At 38.6% G+C, this 18,247-nt stretch overlaps 2 protein-coding genes, 1 long non-coding RNA gene and 5 other non-coding genes across 9 annotated transcripts in view; 7 read left to right on the top strand and 1 right to left on the bottom strand.

The window, feature by feature from the left end:
• LOC126398389 (uncharacterized) overlaps positions 1-2,270 on the top strand; it is a 5,408-nt gene extending 3,138 nt beyond the window's left edge. Inside the window, exons 2-4 of the long non-coding RNA XR_007570774.1 lie at positions 1,494-1,670; positions 1,781-1,855; positions 2,141-2,270. This is a non-coding gene — a long non-coding RNA (uncharacterized LOC126398389). The remainder of the gene's footprint in view (positions 1-1,493; positions 1,671-1,780; positions 1,856-2,140) is intronic.
• Positions 1-10,901, top strand: part of tmem181 (transmembrane protein 181) — a 27,222-nt gene extending 16,321 nt beyond the window's left edge. The window contains exons 15-17 of one of the 2 annotated variants that reach the window (XM_050057679.1): positions 9,080-9,169; positions 9,225-9,291; positions 9,396-10,901. In XM_050057679.1, coding sequence (XP_049913636.1) covers positions 9,080-9,169; positions 9,225-9,291; positions 9,396-9,480 — 242 coding nt within the window. In that variant the 3' untranslated portion in view covers positions 9,481-10,901. The remainder of the gene's footprint in view (positions 1-9,079; positions 9,170-9,224; positions 9,292-9,395) is intronic. The other variant, XM_050057677.1, reaches the window with a different exon arrangement.
• On the top strand, positions 71-234 carry LOC126399264 (U1 spliceosomal RNA). The gene has a single exon (XR_007570880.1). It is a non-coding gene; the product is annotated as a U1 spliceosomal RNA (small nuclear RNA).
• Positions 1,382-1,579, top strand: LOC126399248 (U2 spliceosomal RNA). The gene has a single exon (XR_007570866.1). It is a non-coding gene; the product is annotated as a U2 spliceosomal RNA (small nuclear RNA).
• Positions 5,029-5,219, top strand: LOC126399265 (U2 spliceosomal RNA). The gene has a single exon (XR_007570881.1). It is a non-coding gene; the product is annotated as a U2 spliceosomal RNA (small nuclear RNA).
• On the top strand, positions 6,330-6,493 carry LOC126399260 (U1 spliceosomal RNA). Its single transcript, XR_007570876.1, has one exon. It is a non-coding gene; the product is annotated as a U1 spliceosomal RNA (small nuclear RNA).
• On the bottom strand, positions 10,505-15,265 carry LOC126399209 (dynein light chain Tctex-type 1-like). Its single transcript, XM_050059064.1, has 5 exons — positions 15,230-15,265; positions 12,860-12,868; positions 11,683-11,806; positions 11,273-11,350; positions 10,505-11,120 (listed from the first exon to the last, which is right to left on the bottom strand). The coding sequence occupies exons 1-5, from the start codon at positions 15,263-15,265 to the stop codon at positions 11,050-11,052; spliced, it is 318 nt and encodes a 105-aa protein (XP_049915021.1). The 3' UTR covers positions 10,505-11,049.
• A 219-nt stretch (positions 15,266-15,484) lies between these two features.
• LOC126399266 (U2 spliceosomal RNA) lies at positions 15,485-15,675 on the top strand. Its single transcript, XR_007570882.1, has one exon. It is a non-coding gene; the product is annotated as a U2 spliceosomal RNA (small nuclear RNA).
• The last annotated feature ends 2,572 nt before the right edge of the window (positions 15,676-18,247 follow it).

Genomic DNA, 18,247 nt, shown 5'->3' with positions numbered 1-18,247 from the left:
ATATTGCCAGCACCATGAGTTATCATCGTATGACTGTGAATGAGTGCCCTGTGTGTGAGATGTACAACTCATACTTACCTGGCAGGGGAGATACCATGATCAAGAAGGTGGTTCACCCAGGGCGAGGCTTAGTCATTGCACTCCGATTGAGCTGACCTCTGCGAATTCCCCAAATGTGGGAATCTCGACTGCATAATTTCTGGTAGTGGGGGACTGCGTTCGCGCTCTCCCCTGATAATACTGTGGAAAAACAATGAAGAACATAGTTGATGCGGAGAAAAATAATGTGTGTTTATTACAACAATATACTACGTCCAAGGTTTTAATATTAACCTATGTGACGTTATTAAACTGAGCATTATAACACGAGAGTGAGTGTAGTTGTATTGTATTTCAGTTTACAGCCTCATGCTTACAACTGAATCACATCCGTGCTGATATTCAGTACAACAGCTCGACCTGTTTTTTTCATACATTTCTACCTGCGCCATTTATCAACAGTAAAAAGTGGCAACATGTTATAATTTGTTCGGTTTTTTAATGATTTCTGTGGCTCCGCGAGCACAAATAGTTCAGCAACTGATCCGAGACTGGACCATTGCCACAAACACACATATCGGCACACTCGCTAGCTCCTTTGTGTAAACTCGGCATACACTTTACCACAGGCCAGCTTCTGTGTATCATGTAGGTAACATTTGTGTTTTTCCATTTATTTTGAACCAGTTAAATAAGCCTGTTGACCGTCGCTTCGGATGAATACATTTGGCGCTGATGAGTTAACAGCTTCATCGGCACGTTGCGTCGTCTTCTGATGTTAAATGAGTAAACCTGGATATTTGCAGTGAAGTGTTCAGGCTTCTTTCCATCCCTTCGTCATTTTCTGACCATTCAAAGTTTAACTCAAATGCTATTTGTGGTTAAATGTTCAGTTTTGCGGTGCAAAGTTTGTTACGACGACCCTTCATGTCGGCTAATAAACGGTTAAATAATTAACGGCTTAGAACACCTGTAAGGCGGAGTGATACATGCGTAGTTAAAAGTCCCAGCGCTGTTATAATATATATCAGCCATAGACTGTATAAGTAAGATATCAGCACACATAAGATGACTCTTGTCTAGTAAAATTGCTTGAATGGAGTGTTGTGTAAATATTAATAAAAGTTGATTTCATACCATGTCACGTCATAAATGGTAATAATCATGTAAAGATTGCTATGGTAAGTTAGTAGAAACCTGAATCGTATTATGTAGTGATGTGTAAGTAATGTTTTTGTGTGGCTTTGATGGTCTCAGTGTATTGTAGCCTGGAACTGATGTTTCACTGGTCAGTGAGAGTAACTGTGGTGAATCACTTCTTTACTGCTGAGCCATTCACAATATTGCTACCTGGCAGTTTGGCTAAAGTCAAGTGTAATATCTGTTATCATCAATTTAATACATTAAACTGTTTTTTGGGTTGTTGGGGTTTTTTTGTTTGTTTGTTTTTTCAGAAAAGGGAGATGGAATAGAGGCTTGTTTTGTCCACTCCTCACATTGATCTGGTATTGTAGTACCTCCATAGTTAGGTGCAACTTCCCCAGGAGCACTGTTAAAGTATTTTGGAGGAGGCACTGACTCAGCCCAGGTGCAGTCCACCTCCTCAGGCTCAGCCAAGGCTACTGAATCAGGTGAGGGAAAAACTGTCACCATATATATTTAATTTCTGGTCAAACTATCTCATTAAGATATACTAATATAAGATATAACCATATGACAAGGGACATGTTTTTCATCTTAGGTCCATCTCCATCCTCTGCTCCATCCACTGCGCCCACTGTCTCCTCTGTGTCTGCTGCAACCTCAGCTCTACCTGGTAAGTTAACAACAAAACAGCCTTTGTAATTGCTCAGTGTACTGCAGAACATTCTGAGATGAATAATTTTTAATATAAGATATAATCATATGAAAAGGGACATGTTTTTAGACAAATCCCTATTTTATCAAAACTTCTCAAGCAATTTTCAGTTGTTCCACTGGCAGATTGTTTTCTTATTACAAGCTATAGCTGTACTATTTTACTGAGAAAATAAGCAGCATAATGTTCAAGTGTAATATGACATCAAATATGACTAGCTTTTGTTGTTGTTTTTCATCTTAGGTCCATCTCCATCCTTTGCTCCATCCACTGTGTCCACTGTCCCCTCTGTGTTGCAGTTTATTTAAAACAAAAAATAATGAAACGGATTGTGTTTACAGTAAATTGGTTTATTTTGTTACTTTTAGTTGGCCTAGATGACATTCGGTATCCCACTTAGTACTATATCACTTTGAATATTAAGTGTAAATCAACCCCAGGCTGCTTTTGTAGCTGAATTTGCTACCATTTCAGATTAACAACCATAGATGGTTAAAACATGCCAGGCTGCTCTTTGAGGTTTTATGTATTGTTTCTCTGTGTGGCCACTAGGGGGAGTTGCTGACTTTGGCAAATATTAATTGAAAGATTTTTCTACAAGTTTGCAAATCTGTTGTCTGCTCCCATGGCCTTAATCACTGTGGATTACAATCTAACTACACCAAAAAGTTCTCACATCTAGTTTTACAAGTGTATCTCTAATGACAGAGTAGAGCATGAAATAACTTACAGTAGGTGTGTGAATGATCAATAATCAGTATTGTTGGCAGTAATAGAGGGCCCCAAAATCAAATTTTGCTTAGGGCCCCATGGAGGCTTGGGCCGGCCCTGGGTAACGGTACATAATTTGGCTTCATTACAACTCACAACATTCACCGACAAAACAACTGTCTTATACTAAACACGTTTTCCAAGCAAATACAACATGCTAACATTATTAGCGTCAACCTATGACATTTTACATGGTATACATCAGCCTAGTGACGATCGGAGAATTCATCTGCTCATATGATGCCAGGATAAATCCCCAAGTATAAATCCCTGAAGTATAAATCACACACATGAATTAAAATGCTATTTTAGTGGAGGCTTTACTGTCTTCACAATTTATGTATTTTTTATTTTTTTATATACTTTATTAATCCCCCTGAGGGTAAATTCAGTTTTTATTTATTGTTTCTTATCTGAAATACAAGTAAATGCAAGCTTCGTTTCCACTGAGGGAAATGGTTTCAGCTTACAGAAACAGACAGGAGGTCTGCGTCAACCGCGACGCTGAGCGTGAGGGTGGGCGAGTTCAACTTTCTGTCAACAATGGGGGTGTTTTGAAAACACCACCATTTTCACAGGTAACTTAGCCTGTCCCCCTGCTGCAGAAATAATGGATTAATCCTGGAAAGCTGTTGATGTAGCACTTTTCTCCTTATGAAAGTAACACAGCGATTATTCGACCAATGACAATTTTGTCGTACGAGAGCATAGCGACCAAATAATCGACTAGTCAACCAGGAGACTACAGCCCTAGTAATTTTAGGCCCATTACCCTTTACCTTAAGTTATAGCTCCTAACCTAAGCTAAATTGGAGTGTCGAGGTTCAGAAATAACGTTACAGTACACTACGTAATTGTTGCTGCTTCGGTGTGTCATTGGTGTCCAAATATTGATGGTGTACGCCTGTGATGTTTTGCTGGATCATATATATATGTTCAGATTCTAAGAAGCTATAATTTGCCAATATTAAAAACATATATTACTGGCTTACAACAGTTGCTGAAGATTTGCTCTAACTATGGTGCAGACTTTGACATCAAATATAATGCCAATAAGAGCAACATTATGATTGTTAACAGTAAAGAAGACACAAGTAGTATTTCCTGAATTCTTTTTATCTGGTATTGCTCTTCAAGTGTGTCGTGAGATTAAATATCTTGGCCAGTTGTATGCACGAGCTAATGTGCTTGCTCGCAAATGTATCATGTGTTCAGTTAATCTGAAGGTCGCTCTTTATAGAGCATTTTGCACTCCTTTGTATATTGCCCCCTTGTGGCACTCCTATAAGAAGAGCAATATGCAAGACTTAATGTGGCCTATAACGATGGCATGAGACTACTTCTTAAACTTCCACGATAGTGCAGTGTCAGCCAGATGTTTGTAAATGTTAGTGTACCTGCTTGTCCTGCCTTAATGCAAAATCTTATATCGATATATTTGCAGGCTCTCTGTCTCAGAAAATAGTATCATCCAGGCCTTGGCCACCCCTGATCTGAGCTCAGTCAGGTCTTCATCTAAACTGTGGGGCCTCTGGCTCTCCTGCTTGTTTGTGGGTGCAGTTTATTGAATTTTGTCAATTTCTATGAAATTATATAATGTAGTGTTGGGTAATTCTTGTCTTTGCATACATATATTGTTTTCATTACATCGAATTCTTGTACATAGGATGATTGTTAGTTTTTGTGTGTGGTATACTAGGGACCCTTCTCTGTGTCCTCAAAAGTTATTATTATTATTATTATTATTAACAATAACTATTGAGGACCCTTCTCTGTGTCCCCAATAGTTGTTATTATTATTATTATTATTTTTGTTGTTGTTCACTGAAGGACAATGTAAAGTGTATGTTCAAAGATGCTCTGTGAGCGGCTGAAGTTTCAGACTGGGCACAGTGTCCTGTATTGTTTCCGTCACCAGAGGGAGACACAGCTCAGTTTATCATTGTTGAAGCTTTATATTCAGAAGCAGGTGTAATTTGTTCATTTTTAACCATGCACGCGATCCCATCATTAGAAATAGTTTTACTTAATTTCAATCGTATATTTTATTCGATTTAACAACCAGTTCTTCCTTAATTAAAGCTATAAAAAGGATTTTAACATACCCGTTCGTACTGATGGCTGATTGGGCAGTAGCACATGACGTGACCAGAAATAGCATGAACCCACGTTAACTCCCGTAACGTTTTGTAATAAAAGTCTGCGATCGGATGCATATTTCCGTTGCCCATCAGTCATAAGACATCAAATTGCGCGTTTACAATTTGTTGGTGTGTTTTTGTAGCCATAGAAATCATATTGAACCGCGAGTTAGTGTCACAATGAGGAGAAGGAGTCTCCCACTTTACTCGTTAGTCAGCATCGCTTCTCGGCCTTTTGGCTAAGATCAAGTGTAGTATCTGTTCTTATCAGTTTAATATCTGATACGTCCCCTACCCGGGGACCATATATTAAATTGATTTTTGGAACAGGGAGATGGAATAGGGGCTTGCTCCGTCCACTCCACGCATCGACCTGGTATTGCAGTACTTCCAGGAACGGTGCACCCCCCTATATGTGTTGAAAGTAATGAAAGTTAGTGTGTTTATCTTGGTTTTTTCGTCTTGTGAATATGAACTATAGCCTACATTAACTGAAATTTTCAGGTGCAAGGTCATTTGAAATATCAACTATGACATAATTTGCACACCTGTTGAGCTTAGTTTGCAAATTTTGGTGTGCTTAAACCTTCTACGGTGTCTTTAATTCTTGGTTTAAGTGGATCTCATTGTAAAATGAAGTGAACCAGTAAATGTTGAGTGACACGGAGTGACTGCAAAAGGAGATGTGTTGTGGTCATAGTTCATTTTCACATGAAAAGCATAAAGACATTTTTTCTTTCTCAGTAGATGCTCAACCGGACCTCGTCTTATTGTGTTGTGTAACCTAATTACACGTTAGGTTTGAAATGAGCTGTCATTTCAGTCGGTTTATTATTATTCCCATAAAGTGAAAATCCTCTCTGCATAATTTCTGCTGCTGTTTTTTCCCAGTCTGTTTTTTTGCAGATATATCAGAAGTAAGGTAAATACTCCATATGTGTTTGAGCGTTTTGTTTATAATCATTTTTTTCTTCTTTCCGTTAGTTACGCACAGAGAAGCACATTTGTAGATAAAGGTTTAATAAACAGTGTTGTTCACACTCCAGACCAACAGATGGCAGCAGCAGAACGTCAGTTGTCCACCAGCAGCAGGCGAAACAAGTAAATCAGGAAGTGTCTGTAATGTGAGCTGAATGTGAGGAGACAAACGTGTTTTTCACTCTTTCCATTGATTTTAAAATGTAGATCAAACAATAGTTGATTGCATATGAATTTAGCTTTGTCTGGTGTGAACTCGCTTAGGTTTTGGATATAAAATAAACGGTTAATCTGGTTATGTTAGGGCAGCTTTTGATATGGCTATACAGCATTGCATGATGGGATATGTGCCGATTTTTCTCAAGTAAAATACTAGTTATTTTTGTCAGCCTTAGTACAAAAGTGTTTCTTGTATATGAACGTCCTGTAGATTATCAGAGCCTTTATAGTGTGTGGTTTTGGTCATGCCTAAATATTGCCAGCACCATGAGTTATCATCGTATGACTGTGAATGAGTGCCCTGTGTGTGAGATGTACAACTCATACTTACCTGGCAGGGGAGATACCATGATCAAGAAGGTGGTTCACCCAGGGCGAGGCTTAGTCATTGCACTCCGATTGAGCTGACCTCTGCGAATTCCCCAAATGTGGGAATCTCGACTGCATAATTTCTGGTAGTGGGGGACTGCGTTCGCGCTCTCCCCTGATAATATTGTGGAAAAACAATGAATAACATGGTTGATGCGGAGAAAAATAATGTGTGTTTAATACAGTAGTATACTACGTCCAAGGTTTTAATATTAACTTATGTGACGTTATTAAACTGAGCATTATAACACGAGAGTGAGTGTAGTTGTATTGTATTTCAGTTTACAGCCTCATGCTTACAACTGAATCACATCCGTGCTGATATTCAGTACAACAGCTCGACCTGTTTCTTTCATACATTTCTACCTGCGCCATTTATCAACAGTAAAAAGTGGCAACATGTTATAATTTGTTCGGTTTTTTAATGATTTCTGTGGCTCCGCGAGCACAAATAGTTCAGCAACTGATCCGAGACTGGACCATTGCCACAAACACATACATATCGGCACACTCGCTAGCTCCTTTGTAACTGATATTCCATTTGGAAAAGGTGAAGGAAAAGCACTAATCAAAAAGAAAATATCAGAATTTTCGCAGAAGAAGTGGGATGAGGGCAGTCAGGGCAAAACTTATTACAGAATACAAAACACAGTCAGAGCACTGAGTATTAAGGGAAGATGTAAAAGAGAGGAGGTAGTTTTATCAAGATTAAGGTTTGATCACACTGGTTTAAATAAGACTTTATTTTTTTTGGGAAAAGTAAACCCACAAGTTTGCACATATTGTAATATTATTGAAAATGTTGAACATGTAATTATGTACTGTAGTAAATATAACGAAGAAAGGGTAAGGTTGCAACAAAGGGTGAGAGAGGCAGGATGGGATTGGAATTTGGCAGGGATACTGGGAGTTAAGGTGTGGGAGATACAGAGAGGGGTAATAGATTACCTATATAACACTGGTTTGTTTTATAGAATATAGACGTTGGCGTTTCTTTTTTTTGCTTTGTTTTGTTTCTTTATTATTTATCCATGATATAATGTAATGTAAAACTAGATCCTGTCCTACATACTCCGGTTCAGTAGGTGGCGCTATGCACCTTTAAAGTTGGTATTGTAATCCGCCAGAAAACACAAAGAAGAAGAAGAAAAAGTCAAGTGTTCTATCTATCTATCTATCTATCTATCTATCTATCTAAAATTAGTGTTTATTTGAATGGAGTCTGGTGGGTTTGGCGATGGTGATTTTGGGGCTGTTCTGGATCAACAAAAAGGATCTAACACTTTACTCAAAGAATGTTAAGATTGTTTGGCCACTGGTAAAAAGTTGTGAGCCTCTAAGGACCTGTAGTTCTTGAGGTTGTAAAATTCAAATTAAAAATAACCCTTACCTGCATGGAGTTCATTATAACATGCCAGTTTATTACATCACAGTGTTATGGCTGTAGGATGCTGATATTATGCTAAGTTTAATTGATTATAGCTGTTGTAAATGTAATACTGTCTCTTATGTGAGTTTAAAAACTGCGCTTTCCCAGCTTTTACAGGCTGGAGGAAAGGACTGTTTTCCCCCTCGTCAACTCCACCCCCTAACTATGACTAGACATCGACTGTATCTATCCCCATTTTAGCACCTTTTAACCATTACAACTGCATCTTGTGTATTCACAAAGAACTCTGTTGTCCAAGTTAAACGACATGCAGCTTCAAGGTGAGGTGTTTTGCTTATTGTGTTGCTTTTGCTCTTCAGATCTATTTTGAACAGCTGAATTCCAGGGATGTTAGACGCTTTCTTCCAGGCTCTGTTCATCATGGCATCAGGATTGAGGTGTGTCCAGTGCTACACCTACACTTTAATGTTTTCCTCAATTTTAGCATATTCAGAATCTTATTTAATGTGTGTCATTTCCACAGGGTGAGAGGAAACGTCTTACGTTCTACCTGCCGAAGCTGTTCATTGTAGGTCTTCTGTGGCTCTCAGCGGTTACACTGGGCATATGGCAAACGTAAGTCTGACCCCAATGGCTGCTAGCAGCCTGAATCAAACTGCAAATTATGATGGAACCGAAAAGATCAACTCCCCCTTTTTGAATTTGCAGGGTTAATGAACTCCAAGACCCTACATTACACATGGCCAGAGTTTAACTAATGAGGTAACATTTGTAGAAGTAAGTCCAGTGAGCAAAGAACTCAGGCTTCAGACCTCCCTGAACACTCTGTTTCTGACCAGTGTTTTATAGTCTGGTTACAGTATGACATCATAGTGTGACAGATTTATTTATATGGTCATCTGCTCCAGGAACATTACTGCAAGTGTTTACATTACCTAGCCTACACTGTTACACGTAGCTACATGCTAACGTCAGGGAAGCATGTAATCTTGGTTGTCATCATTGTCGCTGCAAGAGACGCTGAGATTCAGAAGACCTGGAAATGCTTAGCAAGCAAAGCACGCTGGGCTTTTTCGGGACGGGGCTAAAACAGAGAGTTTCAGTCAGAGGGTGATTACAGATGTTCCAGTACAGACAGTATGAGGAAAATATAGTGTTTTATGAACATTAAGTGTGTAAACATGTCATACTAGAAACCTTAAATACAAATATGAACCTGAAAATGAGCACAATAGGCCCCCTTGAAGTATACCATGTGAGGTAGCATGTTGATGTCTTAAATGGTGAGAAATTATTCCTTAACTTCAGACATACCAGCTGAATTCTTATCATTCTACGGTCTGCTCAGCTTCTACCTGTACACATTGGCATTTGTGTATTCCCCTTCCAAAAATGCACTTTATGGTAGGTAATACAGCACAGAACAGATTAATGTAACTGGTTTTGTATCATTCCCCAGACTCCCAGTTGAAGCATAATCCTGCTTTCTCCATGCTGAACGACTCAGATGATGAAGTAATATACGGGTAAGCATTTGTTTACTTAATTAATTTTATGTATTTTCACACCTTACAGTTTGTGGTGTAGTATTCAGCATAAACCATTTGATGTTTTCTTTGTCTTTGTACAGGAGTGATTATGAAGACATGCCTTTACAAAACGGACGTGCTATCAAAGCAACCACCAAGTACCAGGATGAGAGTGACAGCGACTGATGGGATTTCTGACCAGCTTGTACCTCTTGTGTGTCCCTACTGGAAGCTATGAGAGTACAATACAACAAACTATCATGTGTATGTGTAAATAACTTGCAATGGTATTACAAAAATGACATACTGTAAGTGTACATAACTATATTTTTAAGAAAAGTTCCATGTCTACTGTATGTACTGTACTTTTACTGAAAGTTGGGGCATGTAGCCACTCAGACTTTTTCCTTCATTGTTTATTCTTTCAGTCTCATTGAAAACAAAGGAAACAAACACAGGTGTAAAACAGTACAATTTTTACCAGTTTGTAAACTTTTTTCCTCGTGACCAGCATTTCTTAACAACCTATTAGTTAGAAATGATCGGGAGGAATGCTAATGTCCATTTGGGATTTTTTTTTTTTGTTGTTGAATCAATGTTATTTTTAATGCTTTGCGTTGAACCACTGTTGTGTCTCTTTACCTGCGCTGTGTTGTTTTTGCCATTCCTTTCTGCTCTCTGATAGTCTGACAATAATGAGAATGTGTATCTGGCCACAGCTGAGTAACATTATACTGGTAGTAGGAAGTAAAGAAAGCTACATGCTGCAGCCTTAAGTGCACTCTGGTGGTTCACACTATGGCTTGCAGGCACTGACATGAGTGATAAATAGGGAATTAAAGTGCCATAGCAGTGTTGGCTGTCGACAAATTCTCTTTGGCCTCAGACGTGTTTTAAAAAAAATCCAGAGAGAGCCTTAGCTGGAGTAGGTGCCACTTATCTCTGACCACTCCTCTTGACAATTCTTCCCTTTGAGAGCAGCTTTGTAATTGCACTTGTTTAAGAGTTTAATTTATTCACTGGTAAGTGACGATGTTTGATAGTGTATTATCTGACGACATGGATGAATGGATTTTAATGAACTGCATGGATTTTACACAACTTAATGTAAATGGACTACTGATTTGTCACATTTCTTCTCCCTGCACATACAGTAATTATACCATTGGCCAAATATATTTTTGCCTTATGTAGAGCGTATTATTTTAAGTACTTGTTTTTTTTCTCACGTAACTTTCCATACCTTGCCTACAATGTGAGACTTGCTGCCTTTTCCTTTGTTTTATAAACCTGGAGTTATGGACAAAAACAGCCAAACAAATGTGTTTCCGTTCCTTACAAATAATATCCTAACATATTCTATTCAAGATGGTGCCTTGTCTTTACATTTCTTATTACTGGGCTGTGGTCTCAAATTTGTAAATGCTTTGAGATTAATGTACATTTTTGATTCTTTCAGTGTGAATGTAGTTTACGGTGGTTAAATGAGGTTGTTGTGGGTCCTGATATGTTGGGAGTTCTTTGCAATTTGTGTTGCTTAATGAGATAAAAGCTGTACATGTAGCACTCTTGTCATGTCTCATGTAAATAAAGCAAAGTATATCCAGCATAGTATCGTTTTATTCAATCGCACTTAGTACAAAAGCAGAAAAGTGTATTCAAATACAGTCAACGTGACTTGAATACAACATGCAGGTTCTCAAAAACACACAAAATCCTATACATTTCAAACACCCTAGGTATGTTGTAGTTGGTTCAGATGGCCAGCCCAAAAACACTGACGATACAGTACATGGACTTGTTCTCCCATCTCACCAAACAGCTTCCTGTTGGGTGTAATACACGATACATTCAGTGACAGTGTCACCTCTACATTTAATATTTAAAGTCAGTGACCACCAGCGTCTGAAAGCTGAGCAATCAAAAGCACACTGACAGTCATGACCACTCTAATACATTAAAAACATTACTACTTTACCATCAGTGGCATTATCCCAGAAGCACGTACTGGCTGTTTGTAGACCTGCCCTATTTTTCTGCATGATGATACAGGTTACTGTAAAGAAAAACAAACACTATCTGTTAATATCATCTTCAGAGCCCAGAGCCATCAGAATATTTTGAAGAACGAGATAGCAGTGTGCTTGAGGACCGTCTTTATCAAATGATATTCAAGAAAAAATGCAGGTGCTCTTGAAGAAACATGCATATTTTTGACATTTGGCTAGTGATTTTTCATTTTAGTACAGGGATTCTTTTTTTTAAAGGCGTGTCACTTTCAACATGGCTTCTTTCTGTAATCCATTGCTGCCACCCACCCATGAGTGCCTGAGGTTCATTTTTTTCCACCATCAGAATATCATTGTTACACTGCAGCATGACACATACCAATATATTTAAAAGGCTTCCCCTGCTTGCTGAGATGACTGAGGCACTGCTCCGCCACGCTGGTGGTCCACTGGTTCACTCTGCTGTGCTGGTAGGCATTTCCTCCTATAGTTGCTTCTACTGCCTACACAGACAATTTCAGGAACGTGGTGTTAAATTAAAAGCTGATCATCACACAGAATGTAACACATTTTAATAACCTTAGAAGGATATGAAATCCGTGTCGACGTTGATGTTCCAGCAAAAAAAACAACAACAAACAAACAATCAAAAAAGGTTATGTACGGTAGGCCTAATTGTATGTCACAGTTATTGCATTGCTGCAGCCACAAACAAACAAACAAACTGACTTGGATTAAAATGTATTTGAAATGCCAGTAAACAGTCACTATCTTGATTTTAGTTAAACAAATGTACTGTATATGTATATTTTATAGGCAAACACTGCCCCCTGTTGGCCATTTTTATTTGTTGTGTAACGTTTATCGTTAGGTGTTGTGCAGAAGTCTGTTAACTCGCTAAAATGTGTCTCTCCCCCCACCCTCCACCTTGACCTGCCCAAACCTCGGCCCTAACCTGAACCAATGGGGAGGGAGCGGTACGCAGTGACAGGAAGAGAACACTATTGGACGAGGGGGACATTTCAATTTGAACATCAGCTGTCGACGACAGGTAATCACGTCTTCTCGCAGTCAGTTAATGCCTAAACCAAAGCTGTTTTGGACAGCTTCTTCTAATAATGGGCTTTTTAGTCTTTTGACTTAACATGTTTTGTTGTGAAATGTTATGAAATAACGGTTTGCCGTTGGTTAGTCGCATCATTTTATGGACTGAAGGCGCTAACGGTTGGCTAGGCCTGCTAATGCTGTAATTGCAAATGGCACCGTTAGTTGTAGGTGCGAGATGTATTTGTGGCATTGCCGACCGTTACTCTGAGACTAACGTTTGAGTTTGAATTAGTTTTAACTTAACCTTAAGCATTAACGTTAATGTCAGTTATTGTTGGTTAAAGTTGCTTGTTAACTGAATGTTACCCTTGAAGGGAGGGTCGTGTTACGCAGTTTTATTTCAGTGACCGTGGACCTACGTTAATACAGGTAACTCATCTCTAACTAACGTTGGTTGACTATTATTCGATGAAAGCATGTAATTTTAGGCCCGTTACCCTTTACCTTACCTTATAGCTCTCAAATTAAGCTAAATATGGAGTGTCCAGGTTCAGAAATAACGTTACAGTACGCTACGTAATTGTTTCTGCGTGTGGGTTGTTGTTTAACGTTAGCGGCCATGTTGAAGTTCGCTGAAACAGTCAAAGTCAGTTGTAATTTGCGCAGTTTAGTATTACATGTCTACTGTCGCTATTATCACTAGTTGTAAAGCAAAATACCATTTAAACAGCTGCTTTAAAAAGTAAAGAACTTTCCGGTTTGTAAAGTGTTTTAAAGTAAAGACGTTACATGTTGCCAGTACAACTTTTATTCTGAAAACTGAAACACCGGAAATTGAAACGGTTCTGCTACAAGTTTGATGCGCTCGGTGTGTCTCATTGGTGTACGCCTGTGATGTATTGCTGGATCGTACACATTTGTTCAGATTCTAATAAGCTATACGTTGGCAATATTAAAAACATAGAGCAAATCTTCAACATCTTTTGTAGGCCGGCACTATAACTATGGTGCAGACTTTGACATCAAATATAATGCCAATAAGAGCAACATTATGATTGTTAACAGTAACGTTAAAGAAGACACAATTAGTATTTCCTGAATTCGTTTTATCTGGTGTTGCTCTTCAAGTGTGTCGTGAGATTAAATATCTTGGCCAGTTGTATGCCCAAGCTAATATGCTTGCTCGCAAATTTATCATGTGTTCAGTTAATGTGAAGGTCTCTCTTTATAGAGCATTTTGCACTCCTCTGTATATTGCCCACTTGTGGCGCTAGAGCAAGACTTAATGTGGCCTATAACGATGGCATGAGACTTCTTCTTAAACTTCCACGATGGTGCAGTGTCAGCCAAATGTTTGTAAATGTTAGTGTACCTGCTTGTCCTGCCTTTATGCAAAATCTTATATCGATATATTTGCTGGCTCTTTGTCTCAGAAAATAGTATCATCCAGGCCTTGGCCACCCCTGATCTGAGCTCAGCCAGGTCTTCATCTAAACTGTGGGGCCTCTGGCTCTCCTGCTTGTTTGTGGGTGCAGTTTATTGAATTTTGTCAATTTCTATGAAATTATATAATGTGGTGTTGGCAGGGTATGAAATTAACAAAATATTTTGGGGGCAATTTTGGCCCCCACGGTCTAAAAAATGGGGCCATCAAAAAATTGTAATTATGTTCTAACAATAAGCACATGAAAAGCAAAACCAACTAAGATAGTGTCTTCACTCTTCAGTAGNAGCTATAAGTTGCCAATATTAAAAACATATATTGCTGGTTTACAACAGTTGTTGAAGATTTGCTCTAACTATGGTGCAGACTTTGACATCAAATATAATGCCAATAAGAGCAACAATATGATTGTTAACAGTAAAGAAGACAGACAATTAGTATTTCCTGAATTATTTTTAACCGGTGTTGCTCCTAAAGGGTGTCGTGAGATTAAATATCTTGGTCATTATATTGTCAATGATTTATCTGTCGACCTCAGACAGTGTGCAAGTTGTATGCACAAGCTAATAAGCTTGCTCGCAAATGTATCATGTGTTCAGTCAATGTGAACGTCGCTCTTTATAGAGTATTTTGCACTCCTTTGTATATTGCCCCTTGTGGCGCTCCTATAGGAAGAGCAATATGCAAGACTTAATGTGGCCTATAACGATGACATGAGACTACTTCTTAATCTTCCACGATGGTGCAGTCAGTGGCAGCCAAATGTTTTTAAATGTTAGTGTACCTACTTGCCCTGCCTTAATGCGAAATCATATCGATATATGTGCAGGTTCTCTGTCTCAGAAAATAGTATCATCCAGACCTTGGCCACCCCTGATCTAAGCTCAGTCAGGTCTTCATCTAAACTGTGGGGCCACTGGCTCTCCTGCTTGTTTGTGGGTGCAGTGTATTGAATTGTGTAAATTTCTATGAAATTATATAATGCGGTGTTGGGTAATTCTTGTCTTGTATAATGTAGGGTATGTCTTGTATTATTTATATTGTATTCTTGTACATAGATGACTGTTTTGTGTGGTATGCTAGGGACCTTTCTCTTTCCTTATTAAAGTCATTATTATTATTATTATTATTAATAATAGTAGTGGTAGCATTGTTCTTCACTAAAGCACAATGTAAAGTGTTTGGCCAAAGATGCTGTGTTTGTCGTTTCAGACTGAGCACAGTGTCCTGTATTGTTTCCGTCACCAGAGGGAGACACAGCTCAGTTTATCATTGTTGAAGCTTTATATTCAGAAGCAGGTGTATATTGTTCACTTTTAACCATACACGCGATCCAGTCAATAGAAATAGTTTTACTTAATCTCAATCATATATTTTAAGTGAGTAAATGACCAGTTCTTCCTTAATTAGAGCTATAAAGTGGATTTTAACATACCCGTTCGTACTGATTGCTGATTGGGCAGTAGCGCATCACGTGACCAGAAATAGCATGAACCCACGTTAACTCCCGTAACGTTTTGTAATAAAAGTCTGCGATCGGATGCATATTTCCGTTGCCCATCAGTCATAAGACATCAAACTGCGCTTTCACAATTTGTTGGTGTGTTTTTGTAGCCATAGAAATCATATTGAACCGCGAGTTAGTGTCACAATGAGGAGAAGGAGTCTCCCACTTCACTCGTTAGTTAGCATCGCTTCTCGGCCTTTTGGCTAAGATCAAGTGTAGTATCTGTTCTTATCAGTTTAATATCTGATACGTCCCCTACCCGGGGACCATATATTAAATTGCTTTTTGGAACAGGGAGATGGAAAAGGGGCTTGCCCCGTCCACTCCACGCATCGACCTGGTATTGCAGTATTTCCAGGAACGGTGCACCCCCCTATATGTGTTGAAAATAATTATAATCAGTGTGTCAATCTCGTAGTCATGCGAGTTCTTTATATCAACAACTGCTGTAGACAGTTCAGTGCACACCTGCTGATCTTTTTTATTTGTAAATTTTGGTGTGTTTGGACTTTCTATGGTGCCTATTATTATTGCCAATTGTTGTATTTGTTTTATTCTTGTTTGAAGTGGAGACATATTGTATGCATGTCACTGTAAAATTAAGTGAACCAGTAACTGCTGAGTGACACAAGGTGATTGCAAAAGGAGATGTGTTGTGGTCATATTTAATTTTCACATATAAGAAAAGCATAAAAATATTTTTTCTTTCTCAGTAGATGCTCAAATGGACCTAGTCTTATTGTGATGTGTAACTTAATTACACTTTAGTTTTGAAATGAGCTGTCAATTCAGTCGGATTATAATAATAATCTTTATTACGGACTCAAATGGTCCACACACACATACACACAACCATTACATACATTTAAAATACATCATTAAAAATAAAAATATATACTTTCATATAAGTAATTCATCACTGTTTGTTCAGAAAGAGGTGCAAGCTATGCCAATGCTTTTGAAGCCTGGATGTGAACTGATAGCCCATCATAGGGCAGGTTAAGGCCATAATAATGCTATTTTCTGACAAATCGAGTCGACACATAAAATTAAACATTAACTTTCGTAACAGTGCCTGACATGTTGGTACATTAGAGTACACAAATAACTGGCTGGCACTGTGCCACCTAGGAACACGGAGCAACAGCCTCATGGCATCATTATATGCAACTCTAAGCCTCTGCATACTTTTCACTCTGTAAGAGGACCAGAGATTAGCTGTATATAGCGGTGTGACATAAGCCCTGAACAGAGCACATTTAACATCTGCAGAACACATAGAAAATTTCCTCAACAACGTACTGGCCTGTGCATATATTTTACAGCTTTGACGACGGATGTCACTGTCATCCATAAGATCATCTGAGAAGACATGTCCAAGATATTTCAATTCCTTCGACATGTCTAAGGATCCACCTGAAAGGTGGAAGGCAGGAAAAACCGATTTCTTGTCCTCTCTAGATCTCACAACTATGACTTTACTTTTTTTGGCGTTATAGTTAATGTTAAATTTTCGGCCATATTGTGTGCATATCCTTAACAGTTGTTGTAACCCAGCAGTATATGGACAAAGTACAACAAGGTCATCAGTGTACATGAGATGATTGACAACTTGATCTCCCACAATACAGCCCGTTTTACATTCATTTAACTGTCTTGAAAGGGCATCTATATTTACATTAAAAAGAATAGGAGATAAAATTCCTCCTTGACGGACCCCATCGCCCACATGAAAAGGAGCAGAGACAGTATTATCCCACTTGACCTGGAATGTTTGCTGAGCATACCAATACATAAGAACTCTGACAATATATTTAGGAACATCTCTCTCAAGTAATGTGACAAATAATTTCTCATGATTGATTCTGTTAAATGCCTTAGAGGCGTCAATGAAACAGAGAAACACAGAGGAGTTTTGGCTTTGGTACTTAGCAACGATCTCCTTTAATGCATAGATGCATAAGTCAGTACTATGTTTTCTCTTGAACCCAAATTGAATGTCGGTAGTTAGTACATACATTTCCATCCTATTTAAAATGATTCTTTCCAGCACCTTAGACAGGATACTGGCAAGGGCAAAAGGCCTATAATTGTCCATGCTGTTTACTTTGCCAGCCTTCTCCTTAAGGACAGGAACCAGCAAAACAGACAGGATGGAGTCAGGGAGAACACCATGCACCAGGATACCAGTGAGACACATGGCTAACAGTGGAGAGAGCCTATAGCTGGCATGTTTGAGATGCTCTGCAGCAATACCATCTGTACCACATGCTTTGTTGTTATCAAGCATCTCAATAGCATCTGACACCTCACCAGGCCTTACTGTGACGTTAGTGTCCAAATCAACATTATTAACAGCAACAACATTACTCTTAACACAGTTGAATAGCTTGATATAATGCTCACGCCATAATTTTGCAATGTTATCTGAGCCACAGACACCTTCAATGTCATATGGTAAAGAAGTTTTATGATTATTCATCACTTTGATTGCTTTCCAAAAGTCAACATGGTTGTTATTTTGTAATTTCCTGGCAAGCAAGTCAGCTCTAATAGTGTTCTCATTTGTCTTAATATGACGAAGAGCATATTTATATCTAGCATTAGTTCGTTTCTTATACTCAAACACATCACCCTGTCTAGGCCTTCCTGCATCAGACCAAAGTTTAAAGGCTTCCCTTGCTGCAGCATGATGTTCAGCCACATACTCATTCCACCCAGGTTTGATGTTAAACACCTTCTTATGACTGCAGGAAGACCCAGCAGAGGCATGTAGAACTTTTATAATATTATCATATAAATCACAAAGGTCAACAGCGTGTTGTGTGTCAGTACTTTTCATATTTAGACATGTTATGGCATTCCTTGGCAATACAACATCATTTAGTAAGCTGTCAGTTAAGACAGTATATCTATCAATGTCCTCCTTAGATAGATTAGCCCAGT

The sequence above is a fragment of the Epinephelus moara genome, chromosome 12, assembly GCF_006386435.1.
Source record: "Epinephelus moara isolate mb chromosome 12, YSFRI_EMoa_1.0, whole genome shotgun sequence".
Lineage (NCBI taxonomy): Eukaryota > Metazoa > Chordata > Actinopteri > Perciformes > Serranidae > Epinephelus > Epinephelus moara.
Note: the sequence above shows the minus strand (reverse complement) of the source record. Positions and strands in the feature narration are given on the sequence as shown.

What these genes read in the sequence shown, in the direction of transcription:
- LOC126399209 (XM_050059064.1), bottom strand. Translation starts at nt 15,265, where the DNA reads ATGCGCTACTGCCCAATCAGCAATCAGTACGAACGG. An exon ending in GAAGCCTTTTAAATATATTG is followed by an intron (nt 11,351 to 11,682) that starts GTATGTGTCATG and finishes TTTTCTTTACAG; the next exon opens with TAACCTGTATCATCATGCAG. An exon ending in CTGGGATAATGCCACTGATG is followed by an intron (nt 11,121 to 11,272) that starts GTAAAGTAGTAA and finishes TACACCCAACAG; the next exon opens with GAAGCTGTTTGGTGAGATGG.